We start from the raw sequence: 23,200 nt of genomic DNA, 5'->3' as shown, positions 1-23,200 counted from the left end.
ACGTAAAATAGTGCGGCTGCTGTGGAAAACAGTTTGAGTGGTTCCTAAAATAGTTAAATATAGAATTATACTTTAATCACAATTCTACTCCTAGGTCTTGTATGTAGCCAAAAGAATTAAAAACTGGTACTCAGGGGCCCCTGGCTGGCTCAGCCGATAGAGCACGTGACTCTTGATCTCAGGGTCATGAGTTTGAGCCCCACACTGGGCATGGAGACTACTTAAAAAAAAAACAAAAAACTAGTACTCAAACAAGTACATGTACATGCATGTCTATCGCCGCACTACTCCTGAGAGCCAAAAGGTGGAAACAGCCCACGGGTCTAGTGTCTATCACCAGATGAATGGATAAACAATTGGGGGGGGGGGGAGGGTTCTATCATATGATATACTACTAGCCATAAAAAGGCATGAAGTTTTCTAACACATACTACAACACAGATGAGCCTTATGAACATTATGCTAAGTGAAATAAGCCACACACAAAAGGAAAAATGTTGTATGATCCTATATAAAACACAGGAAATGTGAAATATCTAGAATTAAGTGAACTCAGAGAGACAGAAAATAGATGAAAATTTAACAGGAGCTGAGGGGAAGTTATTGCTTAATGGGTACAGAGTTTCTTTGGAGATGATGAAAAAGTTTTGGAAACAGAGAATGGTGATGTTTGTGTAACACGGTGAATGTAATTACTGCCACAGAATTATATACTTTAAAATGGTTAAAATAGCAAATTTTATGTTATATATTTTGCACAATAAAAACACTTTCAAAGAAAATGGTGTGCTGACAAATGCTACAATGTGGACAAACCTCCAAAATATTATGCTAAGTTAAAGAAGTTAGACACAGGGCGCCTGGGAGGCTCAGTCGGTTAGGTGTCTGCCTTTAGCTCGGGTCATGATTCCAGGGTCCTGGGATTGAGTCCCACATGGGGCTCCCTGCTCAGTGGAGAGCCTGCTTCTCCCTCTGCCTCTCCCCCCGCTCATGCTCGTGATCTCTCTCTTTCTCTCAAAAATAAATAGAATCTTAAAAAAAATAAAAAATAAAGAAGTTAGACACAAAAGGTTACATATTCTATGATTCCATTTATATGAAATACCCAGAATAATTAAATCCACAGAGAGAGTGTAGGTTGATGGCTGCCAGGGGGAAGTGGAAATGGGAAGAAACTGCTTAATAGGTAAGGTGCTCTACTCTGGAGTAGTGGAAATGTTCTGGAACGGAATAGAGGTAGTGGTGGCATAAAATTGTGAATGTACTGAATGCCACTGAATTGTTCAATTTATAATGGTTAATTTTATAATGGTACAACCTTCACCTCAATACATTTTTTTAAGTACATGAGAGAATTCACGGGAATTCAGGGTGGCTCAGCAGTTAAGCGTCTGCCTTCGGCTCAGGTCATGATCCCAGGACACTGGGATCGAGCCCCATGTCCAGCTCCCCGCTCAGTGGGGAGTCTGCTTCTCCCTCTGCCCCTGGTCCTGCTTGTGCTCTCTTGCACTCTCTCTCTCTCTCTCAAATAAATAAAATCTTTTTAAAAATTAAAAAAAAAAAAAAAGAATTTAGGGACTCGTCGGAGCAACAGGAATTAGGGCTAAGAGACAAGGCAAGGCAAGAACCGTGAGGAGCACAGTAACTAGGCTGAGACACCCAGGAGCAGCAGGAAGAAGCAACTTGAGACTGCGGTAACCCAACGCCTCCCTGCATCAGGGAGGGGGCAGCTAACGCGGCAGTAACTAAGAGACCCCCATTCACAGTAGATTAACTCAAAGAGAAGTTTATTTCTCTCTCATATAATAGTTTAGCAGGGAGCAGTCTGAGGCAGAGAGTGGAACTTTGCCATCCTCACTCAACGTGACACTTCCATCTCCGGAACCAAAAAGTGCTGTAGCTCTCATCATCCCCCAGCTGGCAGGAAGGAAAAAGGACAAGAGAGACACTCAGCCACTCTTTTCAAGCACGTGACCCCAAAAGTGGCAGATACGCCATTTCCACTTAGACTCCACTAGTTCGAACTTGGGCATCTGGCCACACTTAGTTGCAAAGAGTTACAAAAAGTTGATATATGCCCGGCTAAAACTCAAGTGCTCTATCATTAAAAAAAGAATGAGAGAGTCAATATTGGCAAAGACAACTAACACTCTGCCATTTATACTCACTTCAGATATTTTTTATTTTTTTTACTATTTTTCTGATGAAAGAACTAATTTCTAAGCCCTGAGGTTTGCAGTTGCTGTTCCATGGAATCTGTGGGCTAGGGTGGAAAGAAAAGAAATGCAAGGCAGTTATGGGTTGATGCCTCCTGTTAACCTCACTATACGGACCAATACCAACATAGCCTATTATTTGCGCTTTGTGACTGGGTATGTATGGTGTAGAAATAAGAATTTCTCTAAAATAATCAGTGAGAGCCATCTCTGTGCAATACTGGGTGAGGGGTACAGGAAAAAAAAGAAAGTGGGGCCCCTGTCTTTAAAAAACCTCCCAAGCTGTGTGACGATCACACACAAAGCAATCGCAATACAGTGAGATACCTAACAGAGAGTCATACCAAGTATAATGAAAGAATAACGCGAATGGGCTGCCTACCTGTGGGCAGGGAAATCGGAGAAGGCTTCCAGAAAAGTGGTGACCCTGGAGCTGGGTTCTGAAGGATGAGGAGCTACCAGACAAGGAAGGAAGACATTCAAGCAAAATGGAAAGCAGGAATAAAAACAAAGATATTTGCTGAGAAGGCAATAAACAAGAGCCAGGTCATGGATGTCATGAACACCAGAATCCCAAGCAGACTCCCCACTAAGCGCAGACCCTGACGCAGGGGCTTGATCTCATGACCTAAGCCGAAACAGAGTCAGATGCTTAACCGACTGACCCACCCAGGCACCCCCAAAATTGACCATTTTATATATTTATTTTTAAAGCTTTTATTTATTTATTTGAGAGAGAGTGAGTGAGCACAAGCAGGGGAGCAGCAGAGGGAGAGGGAGAAGCAGACCCCCCACTGAGTAGGGAGCCCTACTCAGGACTCCATCCCAGAACCCTGGGATCATGACCTGAGCTGAACGCAGACATTTAACTGAGCCACCCAGGCGCCCCAAAAATTGACATTTTAAAGTGAACAATTTAGTGTCATTTAGCACATTCATAATGCTGTGCAACTATGGAGGTTCTTAGTTTTTTACCAAGTCCAGGAAAGCCTCTGTGATTTCCCTGTGACTCCACCCCCTCCCTCACATATCTCAGCTCAAACCCATAAGCCAGATCCTTGTGGTTTCCAGCAAACATCTGCCTCAAGTCCCTTAGCTGCCATAGCCTAGCCTTTCCTGACCTTAGCTCTCCTGGGAACACAGGGCACAGTGACCAGAAGCAAATTTGACCAGATCTACCCCTTATTTTACACTTTTCAAGGACTCTGCCTTGCCAAAAGAATAAAGTCTCAAATCCTTAACAGGACATACAAGGCTCTCTACAATCTGACATCTGCTGGTCTCCCTAGTCTCATCTCCTAAAGATTTTGCCCTAAAATTCTTTCCTCTCACTATGCTTCCTTTGCTACCTGCGCCTGCTCAAACATGCTATTCTCTTTCTCTCACCCTGAGAAGGGTATTTTCACCCCATACACTTTTCCCCCAGGCTTATCTTACCCTGGGGAAGGTTCTCATCCTATTTTCATTATTCCCATCGAACAGCTCTGATTCCAATCTCATTTCACTCTGGGGACCACTCTGATCCACACTTCACTATTCATTATTCTCTGGACATGTCACTGACCATGTCATACCCCAGGATGACTTTTTTCCACTTCCTCTTCTTCTACTTCCCTCATGTCACTGAGAATATTCTTACCCTGAACACATCTGCTTCTGCTCCATCTGTCTGGGTCTCTCGTAAGTCCAGGGCTTCCTTCACCAGGTCCCTCACCCCAAACTTACTGGCACCTGGGTTTTAGAGCAGTCAAAATCACAGAGACAGAAAGTGGAATGGTGGCTGCCAGGCGCTTGGGGGGGCGGGGGGTGGTGCAGGAAAAGGGAGTGTATGGGTATAAGTTTCCATTTTACAAGAAAAGCATCCTGGAGATGCATGGTGGTGATGGTTTCACAACATCATGAATGCATTTAATACCACTCAACTGTACAGTTAAAAAATGGCTAAAATGGTAGATTTTATGTTACATGTATTTTACCACAATAAAAAAAAAATGGTGGGGGGTGGCTACAGGTACTGAGACTTAGGAGAGGGATATAGTATATTCCAGCTGTGGAGGGGGGGGCAGGGGCAGTGTGCATCCTGATCTTATTCTCCTTCACCTTCTTTTCTGACAGTGACACACTTCTATTAGGATCGCATTTGAATTCAGCCTCATTTTACCCTAAAGATATTTCAGACTGTAGCCTCATCTTACTCTAGGAACAGCTCTGACCTAGGCCTTTCTAATCACATACCATGGAAAGTACCACTCCAGGACACCCTGAGGTGGCTGACACTCTGACCTTGGCTGACATTAAGCCTCAGGAAAGAAGAGCGATGTGAAGCAACTGGCCTGAGTAACTCTAAGGTTATCCCAAACTATGGGAAGAAGGTCTTTCCCAGGGAGTGGGGGAGAAAAATTTCCAAATCATCCCAAACCCAGAAGGGGTACACTTTCTGCGTGTACAAGCCAAAGGTGTGTCAAATGGCACACAGGAAGATTTCACCCAGAGGCCTCTTTCCAGGTACGTTTTAGGTTTCCAGCTGCAGCAGCATCACAAATATCAGTGGGTTCCCACGTGAGTCAATGAACAATGCGCAATTCAGGACGTTCAGGCTTTGCCTTTCTTCTGGTATCTAGGCCTCTGGTTTACACACTTCACTCAGCAGCAAAGCAATAATATTTAGACTCCGTCCTTCTATAATATTTTGGGGGGCCTGGAACAGACCTAGGCTTTACAACTTTCTAGCCATGCAATCTTGGACAAATAATTTTCCTCACTTGTAATTTTCCTCATCTTGCTGGGATGTGAAGAAAAGTAAACAAATATCTATAAAGCCTCTAGCAATGTAGCTGCCCCAAAAGATTTCATGCAACAAATACTTACTAAGCATAGGCTACACACCAGTCAGTATTCTAGGCACTGAGGACTTGGCAATGAAAGAAAATCCCTGCTCCTGTGGAACTAACAAGGTGGAGGGCTGGAGAAAGAAATCTATCAGAGGGTGATAAAGGCTATGGAGAAATACAAAGAAAGAGGTTGCAGGGTGCTCTGAGAAAGGAGTTGCTATTTTTAAATAGAGTGACTGAAAAAATCCTTACTGAGAGGTTGGCATTTGACCAAAAGATCTGAAAGAAATGAGCTAAGGAGCCCCACGGAAAGAGGAAAAAGAGGGGAAAAACAAATGTGAAGGGCTCGAGGCAGGAGCATGTCCCTCTTGTTCAAAGAACAGTGAGGAGGCCCACGGGGCAGGGTGAGCAGGTGGACGGAGATGAAGATAAGCCAGGTAACTGAAAGCCCAGGACTTGGACTTTTTCTCTGAAAGATACGGTTTTGAACAGAAGAGCTATATGATTAGATTTACATCTTAAAAGGATCGCTCTGACTGTTCCATTTAAAACAAACTGTTGGCAGGCAGGGGCAAAAGTGGGAAACTAAGAGGCTATTACCTCTCCAAGAAAAGGGACAACAGTAGTTCAGATCAAGGGGGTAGTAGCAGAGGATATGAAAAATGTCTGAATTTCGGATACGTTTTAAAGGTAGAACAAATAGGATCTGCTGACAGACTGAATGTAAGTGTGAATTTGTTAAGTTTAAAATGCTGATTAGACGGAGGCCTGGGTGGCTCAGTCGGTTAAGCGTCTGCCTTCGGCTCAGGTCATGCATGATCCCAGGGTCCTGGGATCGAGCCCCGCAGAGGGCTCCCTGCTCAGCGGGGAGCCTGCTTCTCCCTCTCCCTTTGCCTGCCACTCCCCTGCTTGTGCTCTCTCTCTCTGATGAATAAATAAATAAAATCTTTAAAAAACAATAAAATAGGGTGTCTGGGTGGCTCAGTTGGTTGGGCGACTGCCTTTGGCTCAGGTCATGATCCCGGAATCCTGGGATCGAGTCCCACATCGGGCTCCCGGCTCAGCAGGGAGCCTGCTTCTCCCTCTGGCCCTCTCCCCTCTCATGCTGTTTCTCTCTCTGTGTGTCTCAAATAAATAAATATCTTTTTTAAAAAAAAGTTTAGGGCACCTGGGTGGCTCAGTTGGTTAAGCGACTGCTTTCGGCTCAGGTCATGATCCTGGAGTCCCTGGATCGAGTCCCGCATCGCGCTCCCTGCTCGGCAGGGAGCCTGCTTCTCCCTCTGACCCTCCCCCCTCTCATGTGCTCTCTCTCTCTCATTCTCTCTGTCTCAAATAAATAAATAAAATCTTTTAAAAAAAAAAAAGTTTAAAAAAATAAATAAAATAAAATGCTGATTTGACATCCAAAATCTCAATTAAGAGGTTAGATATACAAGTCTAAAGTCCAGAGAAGTCTGAGCTGGAAACACAAATTTGAGAGTTTTCAATGAACATGATCCTTAAAACAACGGAAATGGCTTCTAAATGTCATTGATTTATTACACAGTAATGAAATAGCCAACGAATAGTGGCTGCTTTTATAAGCCCTTTGTTTCCTTAAGGTGCTAGAAATCTTGCCAACTCTTAACGTGCATAAAACTTTGGTGCCCAACATCTAACCCCATTACCAATCCCTCACAAAAATTTGACTTTCTGCTCTGCATTTTTCCTCACTCTCTTCCTTCCTTTCAAATTTTCAATTAAAACATCAGGTACGTGGGGGCACCTAGATGGCTCATCAGAAGAGTAAGCGATCGTGAGTTCAAGCCCCACATTGGGTGTAGAGACTACTTAAAAAAAAAAATTTTTTTTTTAAACATCAGTTGAGTGGAGGCATTGTGGTATTAAGTGGTAAAGGCACTAATAATTCTATAGTTAGACAGGTCTGAATCCTCTGTCTTAGCTATATACTAGTTCTATGACCATGGAACTGTAATTTTCTTAGTAAGATGGAGCTAATAGTACCTCTGTTACAGAATTGTTGTGATGATAACATCCATTCATTCACTTGTTCAACAAAAACTTACTAAGCATCTATCACATGCCCAGGACTATGTCTAGCACTAGAGCTACAATGGTAAACAGGCAGAGGTCGTACTGTCCTCGTCAAGCTGACAGCCCAAGGGACCTTAATATTTCTAAACAACCAAGACAAAATTTAAAATTTTTAAAAATCATCTTAAAAAAATAAGTATGTAAAGAGCATCACACAGTGCCTGGCAAGTAGTAGGTCCTAAATAAATTACCACACTTATATTTTATAATTAAAGTATATAAATCCTCATAGAACAACACATTTTTAGAATTGGGATGACTTTTAGAAATCAAAAGGTCCAACTCTCTCATTTAACAGAAGAGCAGATTAAATTACTCCATAATAACTTACTCAGGACACCTGTTCAATCGGGCCGTGAGCCAGGTATGTGGGTACAAGGATAGTAAAACAGTCCCCGCCTTATGTCAAATAAATATGCAAGGGGAAGTGACCTGCCTGAGTAACTTAGCTGCTCACTCACACTGGAAATCATGCCTTCTAATTTTCAGTGTTTCGCTCTTTCCACTGATCCAAAATTATTCCATTTAAATAAAAATATGTATCAAGAAGAACCTTACCATGTGCCCGGTGCCAAAGAGAGTGGCATTGTACAACTCAGCAAGTCCTCACAGTTAAGTTGTCAAAAAGAATAGCTTGGGCTTAGAAATTGATCCTTTTTGGGCACCTGGGTAAGCGCAGTCGGTTAAGCGTCTTCGGCTCAGGTCACGATCCCAGGGTCCTAGGATCGAGTCCTGCATCAGGCTCCCTGCTCCATGGGGGGTCTGCTTCGCCCTCTGCCCCTCCTCCCACTCATTCTCTCAATCTCTCTCTCAAATAATAAATAAATAAAATATTTTTTAAAAAGAAAGAAATTGATCCTTTTTTGCTCTGTGAGTCATCAACAATATGCAGCAGCCAGGGCCTATTGGCGTTGCTGGCAAATTACAGAAAGATGGAGAAAAATAAAGTGAAAGCCACTGGCTAAGCAGAGAGAAAACAGAGCAAGGCCTTTCTCCTTCGCTCCAGAGATTAAGTCACAGTCCCTCCAGGGTAGGGCCGATCACAGAACTCCACCTTTACTCTCTCTGGGCCATCCACCCATCCTCACCCCCTTTCAAGGATTGAGTTTCTAATGGGAAAAACAACAGTGGTGTGGAAAGAGCACACCTTGAGGACTCACAGACCTCAGCTGAAATGCTGGCTCCACCTCTCACTGGCTGAATGTTTCTTACCTCATCTATTTCCGCATAGAAAATGGTGACTATACTGTACTTACTTCTGTGGTGAGCATTAGAATTGTGTTCGATGTATCTAGAAAAATGCCTAGCATGCAGAGGTTACTCAATATATAGTACTATCGTTAATTATTATTAATGTCCAGGTCTCCCCTACCTACTCCACACTCCTTGTGACTGCAGGCTTCAACAGAGCACCACAGTGTAGGGCTCCGACAGGAACAGGAAGCTCTGAGACAGACATGGCACCTCCATTGGCTACATTCCTCTCTCTCTCCTCCCTCAACCTAGACCAGCTCAGCTCCCCACTCCACTCCGCCAACTTTGAAAAAACAAAATCTTTGAACCTGCCTTCTCTGGTCCCTCTTCAAAATATCATCTTCTTTCCTTCCTTCCCTTACCACTATCTTTCTCAAAAGAGAAGTCTACACTTGGTGCCTCTGTGTCCTCACCTCCTACTCCCTCCCTAAGCCACAGCAGTCTAGCTACCATCCCCACCCCTCTACTGAAACTGCCGTCACCAGGTCACCAATGACTCAACAGCTCAGTTCAGGGCTCACCCTACTTGTTCTCTGCTTCAATAGAAACTTAAGACACTTTATTTTAGAAACTCTTCCCATTCCTGGCTTCCCAGACAGTACTTTCTCCTACCTCTCTGATTGCTCCTCCTCAAGACTCCTTCCCTAGCTTTTCTGTCTACATATATCAGAGTTCCCCTAGGCCCTATCCTCAACCTCCTTCCTTTCCGCACTTTATGGATTTTACTCAGGTGACTTCACCTATTACTCTTTTTTTAAGATTTTAGTTATTTATTTATTTGAGAGAGAGCAAGAGAGAGAGCTCGAGCAGGGAGAAGGGCAGAGGGAGAAGAAAATGCCCCACTGAGCAGGGAGCCCAATGGGACTTTGGGATCATGACCTGAGCCAAAGGCAGACACTTAACCCACTGAGCCACCCAGGCGCCCCTCACCTATTGCTAATGATCTCTACTCTCACTTGGAAATCATTCCCATAGCTATGCTCCTACCTCTCCGAGGAACTCCAAAGCTCCTATCTTCTCCCCTAAGTAGCAGATGTCATCCACGAGCATCTCAAAACCAACATAAACTCCCCACAGCAGCTCTCTAGGCTGTATTTCCATGTGTTAATGGCCTCACACTAACATCCAGTCACCTAACACTTCCTCCTCCGCCCTTCACTCACACATTTCAGTCAATCCTCATGACCACTACCCTAGTCCCAGCCTCCAGCATTTGCAAATGCTCTCCTGCCTCTAGCTTATCCATTCTCGGCCTCCCGAGCACAGGCATCAAAGAGATCTTTCTAAAACACCACTCTGACCAAGTGACTCTCCGCCTTAAATATCTAGAGTAAAGCTCAACTCCAACAGGATGTAAGCTCTTTGCCATTCAGAATCCCTTCTGAGCAGCCCAACAGTCGGTCCAGCACCAGGAACAAGTCACCATTCCTTGAACATGCCATGTATTTCTTCACTCACATTACCTAGTACTCTTCTGGTCATCCTTTTTTTGTTTGTTTGTTTTTTTAAGTATAATCTCCATTTTTTCCCCCCAAAGGACTTAGCTCCTTACATGGGTTTTGGTAGAGGTAGTGGGGCAGTACCTGTAGGTCTAAATTGGGGTGGGGGTGTTGGGTCCTTCTGTGCTTCACGAGAGCAATTCCTGACTACCTTACTATGGATGGCACAGCGCACATAGTAATGTAGTCTCACATAGAGCTTGGGAAGCACATCGACCTTGAACACACTTGCTTCAGACATGTCCCTGACGGCGGCAGCCTCTACGTTCCGAATAACAAACTTCTCAATGGCCTTGTCCTTGGGCACACAACAGACCCAGCTGGTGCAGCAAAGAGGCTGCATGAGACCACGGCTCTTTTTGGCATGACCATTATTCCTTCTTTCCTTGGTCATCTTGGAAGTGAGGACCCGAGAGACACTCTTCTGGTCATCCTTAAAGATCCACCTTAAACATCTCTGAAGCCTTCCCTGACACCCTCTAGCTAAGCATTTAGACCCTCCTTCCTTTCTCCCAATACATCTTCTATGTTCCTCTACTGTAGCACTTGTGACACAATATTGAGTGTACTTGCCTATGTGCTTATCTTCTCAGTAATCTGTGGATTGCTCAAGGACAAGGACTATGTCTGTCACATCTCCGTAAGGCAGCCCACTTGCCCAGTCTCTCAAGATGAGCAGCCAGACTATCAGCCATGATGGAGATATTCCCCCCATATCAGGAGAGCGAACTCTAATGGCAGCAGGAAGTCTTAATACTTTCCCTCTTGCAAATGCTGCTTGGACTCTGACTCCAGAGGAGGCATCCTGACCTGATTCCTGGGGCCCTTCTGCCTAGAACAGCCTGTTTGATAGGGATAGGAGAGCTTCCTGTAGATTAAAATTCTTTGGAAAATGATTTCTAAAATGGGCTAATTACAAGTAGGGCTGGCCACTGCCAGATCCATTTCAGGAAGTCATGTCAAGACTTTTACATACCGTCAAAAGTAAGTGAGGTGAGTACTACAACAGCCTGTGGCTAGTCTTCCTGCTTTTAATTCCACCTCTCCTTGGGACAAAGCCCTGCACCACATGCTGGTAACAAGTTGTTCACTAGCCAGAAATCTGTGATGGCTTCTCACTGCCTAAAACTGCACAGCATGGTGATTAAGAAGAAGGACCCTAAAATATATCATCCAGGCCTGAATCCCAATTCCACCACTCATTAACCATGTGAGTTTGAACAAGTTATTTAAGTTCTCTGGGCCTCTGTTTTCTCACCTGTAAAATAAGAAAGTAATAGTATACCTACCCTCTTAGGATTGGTATAAAGATTAAATACTCTAAAAATAAGAATTAAATAATAAAAAATTAAACCAGCTTACCATTAAAAATGTTAATAACAGTGCCTGGCTCATGGTAAGAACTTAGTAAATTATATATAAACATATTCAGGTTTCAAGTCCCTCTGTCATTTAAAACCTGAGACAAGAACTGTTGCCCTGACCCATTTCACATGCCACAACTCACCAGTTCCCAATCCTTTTAACTTCTGACTTCATCATTTATGATTCTTTGCCTCTACCCACAATATCACCCCCCCATCTACCAGCCCCTCCCTCTGTCCTTAGCTGCAAATTCTCCCTGGCAGTGCTACCTACAGCTGCCTGGAAAATGCCCCCTCAGCAGAGTGCCCTGGGGGGTGCCACGCTTAAGAGCGATACAGGATAACACCTTCACCTGAGCACCCCAATCTCCTTGCTCACTCCTACTTGCACTCAGGTCATTTTTCCAATCCAAACGCCTCCCTGAACTTCTGCAGGAGATAAACCTTAAACAGAGTTTTAGAGACTAAGTCACACCATCTCCAGGAAGCCTGCTAGACTACAGTGATCCTCAACCACTAAAGTCTTAATCTGTAAGATATACTTCCTCACTCATATCATCCAACCATCTCTATGAGATGAAGTTCCATGAGGCAGTATCTGGTGTTCTATCACTACGTCCCTATTATCCTAGAACAATGACTGGGTCATAGTAAATGTTTAATAACTACTTACAGAATGCAATTAATCTAACCCAACATTTTCATCTTTAAATAAGAAAACGGGGTGCCTGGGTGGCTCAGTCAGTTGAGTATCCGACTCTTGATTTCAGCTCAGGTCATGATCTCAGGGTCGTGAGATCGAGCCCCGCATCAGGCTCTGCACTGAGGGTGGAGCCTGTTTGGGATTCTCTCTCTTCCTCTCCCTCTGCTGTTCCACACCCTCCCCCGACCCGGCCGCCACTTGTGCTCATGCACTCTCTCTCTTTCTCTAAAAAAAAAAAAAAAAAGAAAAGAAATAAATAAGAAAACTAGGATTGAGAAAATAGAAGGACCTCAGTCAAAGCTGAGTGAGGACTGAAACCCAGAACTCTGCAAGACTGAAATTATGAATGCAATCCACCCCCAACACACTTCTGGGCCAGCTGCAATTCACAAGAGAGCAGACAGACAGTTCTCTGATTAAACTGAGTGACGTTCCCTCAAAGCAGGGCATTTATCTTCTCCTCCAGAAGCAAAAGACTAGGCCAACTACAGATGCTCGATTAGCTAAATCTCTTACCATTGATTCTAGGACATAATCAGGGACTGGTGGATTAACCAAGATCTCCAGCTTTCTGTAGCAACAACCCAGTCTGTGAAAAGAAGGGGAGCCCTGGAGTTACCTTGCCAACCAAAGGACAGGTTGCCATTCAACTTCTCCAAGCCTTACTAACAGAAAAGCAGGAAGCCACTTTGTGCTCATTTACCTAATTGTGTTCCGTGGAACACTAGTGTCTTATGTAATGTCAATAGATGGGTTTGTCTGGAGTTTGGGAGTAGGGAGCAGGGAGGGGGTGGAAATTCCGTAATCAAAAAAAATATAGGAGGGGCATCTGGCTGGCTCAGCCCATAGAGCATGGGACTCTTGATCTCACGGTCATGAGTTCAAGCTTAAAAAAAGTTGGGGGGGGGCGCCTGGGTGGCTCAGTCATTAAGCATCTGCTTTCAGCTCAGGTCATGATCCCAGGGTCCTGGGATCGAACCCCACATCGGGCTCCCTGCTCAGCGGGAAGCCTGCTTCTCCCTCTCCCACTCTCCCTGCTTGCGTTCCCTCTCTCGCTGTGTCTTTCTCTGTCAACTAAATAAATAAAATATATTTTTTTTAAATGTAGGAAACCCTACATACCTTTCCTTATCATATTAAAGGATCCGAGCTTTTCCAAACTTGATCTCAAAGGTCTCGCAAGAGTAATACCTATTGTCTTTTCATATGAGAGAGATATTCTGAAGAACATTTATTTTATTTTTTAATTTACTTTTTAAGAACTTATTTTAGGGGTGCCTGGGTGGCTCAGTCGTTAAGTGTCTGCCTTCAGCTCAGGTCCTGATCCCAGGGTCCTGGGATCGAGCCCCGCATCAGGCTCCCTGCTCTGCGGGGAGCCTGCTTCTCCCTCTACCAGCCCCCCTGCTGTGTTGTCTCTCTCTCTGTCAAATAAATCAATAAAATCTTTTTTAAAAATTAAAAAATAAAAATAAAAGAATGCAGTGTACACATGTATAAAGGTACTATTATTCCACAGTTCCCCAAATGGACAGGACCCTAAATAGGAACTGGACTTGGACTACTAAAATCACATTACTTTCTCCAGCACAATAAGCTTGGGAGAAAGTTAACCTGGATTCAGATCTGTCTGCTAACTTTAAAGCCTGTGTCTTTCTATCATTAACACTATATTCCTTGACAGTTGTTTATTCTAAAAAATCTTTACGGAGCTACAGATGTAATGCTAGGTACAAGGATATAAGGAAGTGTAAGATTTAGTAATCTCTGCACTCACTGAACTCATAATTTGGTGATATTCATTGCTATGATAGAGGCAATGGGAACATAGGGATAGACAGAGGGAAAGGAGGTAATGAGAGCTTGAGGGGAGCCCTAATCTTTGGTGGTAAGAGAAGTTGCCAGGGAAGGCTTCCCAGAGACGTAGGTACATCAGCGCTAGTCTAGTGATAAAGAACATGGGGGGAGGGGAGGGGAAACATGGGCTCTCAAGGGAATAGACCAGTTTCTTTTGTTTGTTTGTTTTGTTTTGTTTTTATTTATTTGACAGAGAGAGATAGCGACAGCAGGAACACAAGCAGGGGGAGTGGGAGAGGGAGAAGCAGGCTTCCTGCCGAGCAGGGAGCCCGATGCGGGACTCGATCCCGGAACTCCGGGATCATGACCTGAGCCGAAGGCAGACGCTTAACGACTGAGCCACCCAGGCGCCCCAATAGACCAGTTTCTTAAAGAAGGCCAGCTTCTGGCCTATCCAATGAAGTAGGAGAGGAAAAAGGGGTCTTTACCAGATAATACCACCTCCGGGGACTAACCAGAGATGCTTTAGGAAGCACATGCCAGGTTGGGTCGCCACCAGATACAAACAGCTGCTCTCCTGGAAACAATTAAGTGGCAGTTTTTACTCTGACAGAATCTTAGGCCTCAATGGAATATTTTGAAATCGCTTAAATAAACTCCCAGTTTATTGATAATAAGAGGTCCTAAGAGAACCTGGCTTCATTTGTCTCAACTCCAGCTGAATACGGGAGAAACACAGGTTAGACAATAATAATTATAATGGATGACAATTAATGAGAACTTATTATGTGTCAGGCAATCTGCTAAATGTTCAACATGAATTAGCTCATCTTAATCTTGACAACAGCCCTTTGAGGTAGATAATATGATTATCTCCATGTTATAGATAAGGAAGTAGGCTCAGAGAGGTGAAGTAACTTGCCCAAAGTATTACTAGCAAAAGATGGGACCTAGGTAGACTGACCCCAGGGCCTATGTCCTTCATCACTAGACTAGCTGAGGTACCTACTTCTCTGGGAAGCCTCCTCTAACAAATCCTCTACCATGAAAGTCTGGGGACCCCTGAACTCCCACTGCCTCTTATACCTCTCTCTACTTCTTGTCCCCATTCCCTCTAACGTGGCAGTGAATTATCACCAAAATTATGAGTTCCATGAGGGCAGAGATTACTGAATCTTACACTTTCTTGTAACCCTTCTACCAAGCATCACATCTGCAACTCAATAAGTATTTTTTAGAATAAAAAACTGTCAAGGAATATAGTATAATGATAGAAAGACACAGGCTCTAAAGTCAAACAGACTTAGATCTGAATCCAGGCACTGACACTTCTTAGCTATAATATTGACTAAGTTACTTAAGCACTCTGGGGCTCAGAGTGGTAAAATTTTTAACCATATAACATTGTGAGAAAACTAAGCTAAGCACCTTAAACAGTGCCTGGCACATAAAAGTTACCCAATTTTATTTGCCATCCTCCTCCTTTCCCCTTGTCTTTCACATATTGGTAGAAAGAACTCTAGTCTGAGAATCCAGAGTATAATTAGCTATAATCTTAATTAAGTACTTCTTTCTGGGCTTCAATTTCCTCATCTATAACTCACAGACTATTGGTTCAGAACAAATGAAATAAAACATGCTTGAGTGGTTAAAAAAACACTGTGCAGATGGAAAGATTTTTGTCATTCCACCAAACTAGCTTTTAAAATCAGCCTTGAACCGCACTACACAAGAAGTGTCTTGAAGCTCACGAAGAAGAGCGATCTCTCAGAGACCCAAAAGCTATAAAATGAGGGAGTATTTGCACTGTCACTAGGAGAAGGAGCCAGTCCCACTGAAGAGCTGAGGTAAGTCACTGCCAAATGGCTTTGCTCCAGCAGTCCCCAGCTAATTAAGGCCTTGCTCCCCTGCCTGTCTGCCTGTGACCTCTGCAAAGGCTAGAGAACACCAAGTGCTCCACAGCAGCTCTTCTCTTGGCCAGACTGGCATAAGGTATTGCGGCCAAGGATCAGCCACAGCTATTGCTAAGAAGCTCCAGCCCTTGGCCCTCCTCAGAACAGAGCCCAGAACATGGAGCCCTCAGGCTGTCCGGAGGTTATCAGTTCAGGATTCCTAAGAGTCAGCCTTACAGCTACCAAGACTCTGGGCCTTGAACATGTCAGATGGGACAGAACTTAAGTCCTAAGCAGGCAGGCCCTTTGGACAGCCTAGAAAGTCCCCTTATGCTATAGAATAAGGAGTAAGGATAAGGGATTGGTCCTCCCATTCTTAGCTGGAAGTATCTAGTCTTAGATGCCGTCAAGGTCACTTTGAAGGCTCTTCTTGAAGCTGCATAGGCCCCAGGAACCTAACCACTTCCTTTGTTCATTAAAGCAGAACTTTCATTCCACCCCTAAGGCTCCCTCCCCCAAGCCCAGCTCTAGAGTAAGATGGTCCATCCATTTTGCTCTTTAAAAGTTAAAACACATGGGCCCTTTTTGTTGTAAGGGTTTAACTGCTGCATTGGGAAAGAATGTAGGCCAAAAACAGCACACATGAGGAAGTAAAGAGGTTTAAAAAGTACTACAAGTTAGTTACAGTCACTGTCCCCACTTAGAGTTCCCGGTTCCTGCGTTATTGGTGCTCTTAGAGAACAGCTACAATCCAATAGTCTCCAAACTTTATTTTTGAACAGTGTAACCCTCTCTTTCAAATGCAGTTCAAATTAAATCTAATTAGGAGTCTCAATATCTAATTAGATCTCTAATGCAATAATGGATCTAGGTAGCAAACATCAATGGCTCCCAAAATCATCAGGCAAAAAGCTGATGGGAAATATTTTAACAAATAGATAAAACTGGGCACCTGGGTGGCTCAATTGGTTAAGCGACTGCCTTCGGCTCAGGTCATGATCCTGGAGTCCCGGGATCGAGTCCCACATCGGGCTCCCTGCTCGGCAGGGAGTCTGCTTCTCCCTCTGACCCTCCCCACTCTCATGTGCTCTCTCTCATTCTCTCTCTCTCAAATAAATAAATAAAATCTTAAAAAAAAAATAGATAAAACTGACAATATCTGAACCCACTCATCAATCTAAACATTATAAAAAGAGAGAAAACCAGATATAGTTGGACATCCTTTCTAAAAGAAAGAAAAGCAGGGCACCTGGGTGGATCAGTCAGTTAAGTGTCTGTCTTCTGCTCTGGTCATGATCTCAGGGTCCTAGGATCAAGCCCAGTGTCCTTCCTGCTCAGCTGGGAGTCTGCTTTTCCCTCTACACCCCCCCACTCTTTCTCCCTCTCTCTTTTCTCTCTCTCAAATAAATAAATAAAATCTTAAAAAAAAAATGATTAAACCTGAATCTGATCAAGCCTCAAGATCCAACTACCAATTTATAATACAATATAATACAGAGAACGTAGGAACATGTTAAATGCCACCATAGAGAGATAATCAGCAAAATCCAGAAACTGGAAAACTCTTCTGGACAAATGACCCAGTTTCTTCAACACAGAATTGCAAGGAAAAGAAAAAAAGGAGTGCGGGGGGAAGCTGTGGATTAGAAGAAACTCAAGATTTAGATCAACCAGAAAAAAGAAATAAAAGACATCCAAATTGGAAAAGAAGTAAAACTGTCACTATTTGCCGATGACATAATACTATATATAGAAAACCCTAAAGACTCCACCAGAAAACTATTAGAACTAACAAATAATTCAGTAAAGTTTCAGGATACAAAATTAATATACAGAAACTTGTTGTATTTCTATATGCTATTAATGAGCTATTAGGAAAAACAATTAAGAAAATAATCCCATTTATAATTGCATCAAAAAGAATAAAATACCTAGGAATAAATTTATAAATAAATTTACCAAGGAGGTAAAAGACCTATATGGTAAGACACTGATGAAAGAAATTAAAACTGTAAGACACTGATAAAGTGGAAAACTGTAAGACACCAATGAAAGAAACTAAAAAAGACACAATTAAATGGAAAGATATACAATGCTTGGGGCACCTGAGTGGCTCAGTCGGTTAAGCATCTGCCTTGGGCTCAGGTCATGATCCCAGGGTCCTGAGATTGAGCCCCACATTAGGCTCCCTGCTCAATGGGTACCTGCTTCTCCCTCTCCCTCTGTCTCCCAGCTCATGCTCTCATTCTATCTCAAATAAATAAATATTTTTTAAAAAAAAATACATAATGCTCATGGATTGGAAGAATTAATATTGTTAAAATGTCCACACTACCCAAAGCAATCTACAGATTCAATGCAACCCCTATCAGAATACCAATGGCATTTTTCACAGAACTAGAACAAATATTCCTAAAATTTGTATGAAACCACAAAAGATCTCAAATAGCCAAATAATCTTAAGAAAGAAGAACAAAGCTGGAGGTATCATGTTCCCTGATTTCAAACTATACTACAAAACAATAGTAATCAAAACAATATTATACTGGCACAAAAACAGACACAGAGATCAGCTGAATAGACTAGACAGTCCAGGGGCACCCGGGTGGCTCAGTCAGTTAAACGTCTGCCTTTGGCTCAGGTCATGATCCCAGGATCCTGGGATGGAGCCCCCCATCTGGCTCTCTGCTCAGCGGGGAACCTGCTTCTCCCTCTCCCTCTGCCTGCCACTCTGCATACTTGTGATCCCCCCCTCGTCAAATAAATAAATAAAATCTTAAAAAAAAAATAAAAAGAATAGACAGCCCAGAATTAAACCTACATTTATACTGTCATTTAATCTTGAACAAAGGAGGCAAGGACATACAACAGGGAAAAGACAGTCTCTTCAATAAATGGTGTTGGGAAAACTGCACAAATATGTGGAAAAGAATGAAAGTGGACCACTTTCTTACACCATACACAAAAATAATTTCAAAATGGATTAAAAACTTAAATATAAGACCAGAACCTGGGGCACCTGGGGGGTTCAGTCATTAGGCGTCTGCTTCGGCTCAGGTCATCCCGCATCGGGCTCCCTGCTTGGCGAGAAGCCTGCTTCTCCCTCTCCCACTCCCCCTGCTTGTGTTCCCTCTCTTGCTGTGTGTCTCTCTCTGTCAAATAAATAAATAAAATCTTAAAAAAAAAAAAAAAGACCAGAACCCATAAAACTCCTAGAAGAATACATAGGCATATTGGTCTAAGCAATTTTTTTTTGATCTGTCTCCTCAGGCAAGGGAAACAAAACCAAAAATAAAGAAATGGAACTACATTAAAAAAAAAAAAAAAAAGATTTAGATCAACCAATGTATAGAGCTTCGTTGGACACTGATATGAATAAATCAACTTAAACACTGACTAGTTGATATTAAAGGATTATTACTGTATTTTTAGGTGTGATAATGATATTTTGGTTGTTTTCAAATACAGTTCTTTTAGAAATACATAATAATGTTTGTGAACGAAATAATATGCCTAGAATTTGCTTCAAAATAATCCAAACAGGTGGGACAGTAAAGATGAAATAGAATTAATAAGACTGGCCTTGAGTACATAATTGCAGATGGGGAGTAATGGGCACATCGGGGTTCATTATACTGCCCTCTCTCTAATTTGTTTTTTTAATTTATTTATTTGACAGAGAGAGAGAGAATGAGAGCAGGGGGAGGGGCAGAGGAAGAGGAAGAGAATCTCAAGCAGACTCCCCGCGGAGCAGGTGGGTGAAGCCGGGCTCCATCCCACGACCCTGAGATCATGACCTGAATTGAAACCTGAACTGAAATCGAGAGTGGGGCGCTCAACCAACTAAGCCACCCAGGCGCCCCTGCCCTCTCTAGTTTTAAATATGTTCAAATTTTTCTATAATATGAAAGGTTGGCTTTTTTTTGTTTTTTGTTAAGAGAGAATGTGCATAGGGGCGCCTGGGTGGCTCAGTGGGTTAAGCGACTGCCTTCGGCTCGGGTCATGATCCTGGAGTCCCGGGATCGAGTCCCGCATCGGGCTCCCTGCTCAGCAGGGAGTCTGCTTCTCCCTCTGACCCTTCCCCCTCTCATGCTCTCTCTCTATCTCATTCTCTCTCTCAAATAAATAAAAATAAAATCTTTAAAAAAAAAAAAAAGAGAGAATGTGCATAAGCATGAGTTGGCGGGTGGGGGGTTAGAGGAAGAGAGAAAGAGAATTTTTTTTTTTTTTAAGATTTTATTTATTTAGGGGCACCTGGGTGGCTCAGTTGGTTAAGCGACTGCCTTGGCTCAGGTCATGATCCTGGAGTCCCAGGATCGAGTGCCGCATCGGACTCCCTGCTCGGCAGGGAGTCTGCTTCTCCCTCTGACCCTCCCCCCTCTCATGCTCTCTCTCTCTATCTCATTCTCTCTATTTGACAGAGAGAGAGAGGACAAGCAGAGGGAGCAGCAGAGGGAGAGGGAGAAGCAGGCTCCCCGCTGAGCAGGGAGCCCAACGCGGGGCTCAACCCCAGGACCCCGGGATCGTGACCTGAGCCGAAGGCAGACGTCCAACCAACTGAGCCATCCAGGCACCCCGGGAAAGAGAGAATCTCAAGCAGGCTCCATGCCCAGCACAGAGCTTGATCTCATCTTATGACCCTGAGATCATGACCCCAGTTGAAATCAAGAGTCGGACGCTTAACTGGATGAGCCACCCAGGCACCCCCAAAAGGTTTTTTTCAAGTTCAAAAATAAGCTGAGTGTGGAGGGGCTACAGTTGAGACATATGAGTAAAGCCTAGAGCTCCTCCCAATGACTCATTTCTCCCACACTGATCCCTGAGGCAGCTTGGGAAGCCCTAGGATACCTAGAAAACAGTCTGAAAACCAACGCTGCATTATATGGAATACAGATACCCGAGTAAGAGAACCTGGCTTCGAATCTTGGCTCTGCGCCTTAATAGCAGTGTGACACCTTTAAAAAAGTTACCCTCTGAGGTTCTTACCCTTGTGCAAATAGGGCTACCTCCAAGGATGTATTTATCTAAAGTATATATGATTGTTAGGACCACTTAGGGAGATCACTTGCCTTTTACTCCTGACACTAAAGTTACTCAACCCCCATCCCACCCCAACCTTCATGCCAATCCCTTCGAATCTTCAGAAAACACACATAAAATTCTGTGAAGACATGAGAGGCAGCAGGAATTAAGATTCAATGCTGTGGGCAACCTGTGTGTGCCTGGCCAGCTACAGTATGTGTGTGTAGAGGGGAAGGGGGAGGGCAGTAATGGGAAAGCGCCTTAGAGAGTCTATGACTGAAAACTTACCCTCAGCCTAGGCTCCAGGTCTCTAACTACCAATCCTAAATGACAAAAAATAAATAAGTGCCAAGCACTTGTGGATGAAGGCCAACTATCAGGGGGAAAAAAGTTTCATGTTAATGACAGTTTAACTGCCTATGTCTGGCTCAGAAATAATGAAACCGATCCTTTTTATCAACACTTAGATTCTGTTTGCCTTCCACAGCCCCTCATGTTTTGAATGATTTTGTCTATAAACAAAGTGCACTTACTGAGAAATAATTCAACATTTTCAGCTGTGTTTATTATCACTACTTTTTCTTTTCAAAATGCTGATCCAGATTTCAACCAACCATATACAATTATCAAAGCTTCATAACAATATTTTGAAATCACACACCTCACCATCTTGGCTTTGATTAGAATGAGCAAGAAAGTGAAAGTAAACATGCAGACATTCAAGCATGGGGCCGTGCTACCAGTTGCTTATTTTGGCTGTATACTTGTGTCCAAGGTCACTCACTCACTGGACAGGTTTATGTCCTATGATGCACCAACTGCCAGTCAAAGCACCAACCAGCTCGAGCAAACTAGTGTTACCACACAGCACTGACAATTACAAACCAAAAGCAAAGACACTTCTATTGTAAGTAAAGGCTTACTGAAATACTGAAAGGAACTTAAGTTCATTCATTCATTCAAAAACAAATATTTACTAAGTGTCCCCGGTCGTAGGCACTAAGGACAAAATGAAGAAGACATAGTCCATAGCCTCAGGGATTACATAAATACACCCCTTCACTGCTTTCATGGATCCCAAAGTTACCAGAGACCACAGGCCACCAAAACTGTGTTGGAAGAGGTGACATTTTGATTCCCTGATGAACACAACTTGTGAAAAGGCAACCTGCTTCAAGATGTACTTCTCAAAAGCACAGCCCTGATCTGCAGGTACAAGTTGCTCCAGTACTAGAAAAAAAAACAAGAAAATGGTTTCTAAGATCAAAGTTTCTGTCAGTATATCAACAGATATTTACTGAACTTCTATTTTGTCTTTGGGCACTGTGCTAGATAAGGGATACGCAAACTGTGGTCCTCAGGCCAAATCCAGACCAAGACTTGTCTTTGCAAATAAAGTTTTATTGGAACACAGTCATGCATGTTCATTTACAGACAGCCTATGGCTGCTTTCCTGCAACAACTTGCCACTTCAACAAAAACCATGAGGCCCATCAAGCCTAAAACACTTACTATCTGGTCCCTTACAGAAAACGTTTGCCAACTAGTACGCCAGACTCTGAAGATGCAGAAATGTATCTGTATGTTGATCTAGGTGGTAGTTATATGGGTATACACACGTGTAAAAGTGCATCAAGCATCTCATTCATTTAATCATATTTATGTCATAACTTAATACTTTATTTTAATGGAATAAAGAGTACTCAGTCCTTGCCCTGTAGCAACTCAAAATCTGGTAGGAGGCCATAAAAGTAAATAATTGCAGTACAGTGGTGATAAGAATCATAATGAAAAGTTACGCTAATTACACTAATGGCACAAAAGAGAAAATAAACCTAGCTGAGTATGCAAGGCCAAGTCTTTATAGAAGATAAATGAGGTATATCTCAAAGAATGAGTACATATATGCCAAGAGGGCGGTGCTAGGGGAAAAAAAGATGGCGGTAAAAGGGAGAGGTCATTCCAGGCAGAGAGCACAGCATATACAAAGGTTCAGAAATGCAAAATAAATAAATAAATAAACCAAAACAATAAAATATGGCATGGCTTTGGGAAATGACAAGTAGTTCGCAGAAACGCTTAGGTAAGGGCGCCTGGGTGGCTCAGCTGGTAAAGTGTCTGCCTTCAGCTCAGGTCATGATCCCGGAGTCCTGGGATCGAGTCCCGCATCGGGCTCCCTGCTCAGCAGGGAGTCTGCTTCTCCCTCTTACCCTACCCCCTCTTGTGCTCTCTCTCTCTCTCTCTGTTTCAAATAAATAAAATAAAATCTTTTTAAAAAAAAAGAAAGAAAAGAAACGCTTAGGTAAGGCACTAGCAGAGCAATGTCAAAAGATGAGACTGGAGCAATACAGAGGGGTCAGACCACGGCAAGCCTCATTTGGAAGGTCACCATACGTGAATGGCCATGTAATTCATAGTCTAAGCGGGGTCACTTCTATTTTTTTTTTTTTAGATTTTATTTATTTATTTATTTGAGAGAGAGAGAGAGAAAATGCAGGGTAGAGGAACAGAGGGAGAAAGAGTATCTCGAG

At 43.2% G+C, this 23,200-nt stretch overlaps 2 protein-coding genes across 4 annotated transcripts in view; both read right to left on the bottom strand.

The window, feature by feature from the left end:
• STIM1 (stromal interaction molecule 1) overlaps nt 1-23,200 on the bottom strand; it is a 188,220-nt gene that overhangs the window by 132,085 nt on the left and 32,935 nt on the right. The window lies entirely within an intron of this gene.
• Nucleotides 1,562-11,487, bottom strand: LOC123857453 (small ribosomal subunit protein eS26-like). The gene is made up of 2 exons (XM_054512088.2): nt 7,700-11,487; nt 1,562-2,671 (listed from the first exon to the last, which is right to left on the bottom strand). Exon 1 carries the CDS (start codon nt 10,286-10,288, stop codon nt 9,944-9,946), a length of 345 nt encoding a protein of 114 aa, XP_054368063.1. The 5' UTR covers nt 10,289-11,487; the 3' UTR covers nt 1,562-2,671; nt 7,700-9,943.

Source organism: Mirounga angustirostris, unplaced genomic scaffold, assembly GCF_029215605.1.
Source record: "Mirounga angustirostris isolate CCGP_5_RB_7025 unplaced genomic scaffold, mMirAng1.0.hap1 SCAF_13, whole genome shotgun sequence".
NCBI classification, from domain to species: Eukaryota; Metazoa; Chordata; class Mammalia; order Carnivora; family Phocidae; genus Mirounga; species Mirounga angustirostris.
Note: the sequence above shows the minus strand (reverse complement) of the source record. Positions and strands in the feature narration are given on the sequence as shown.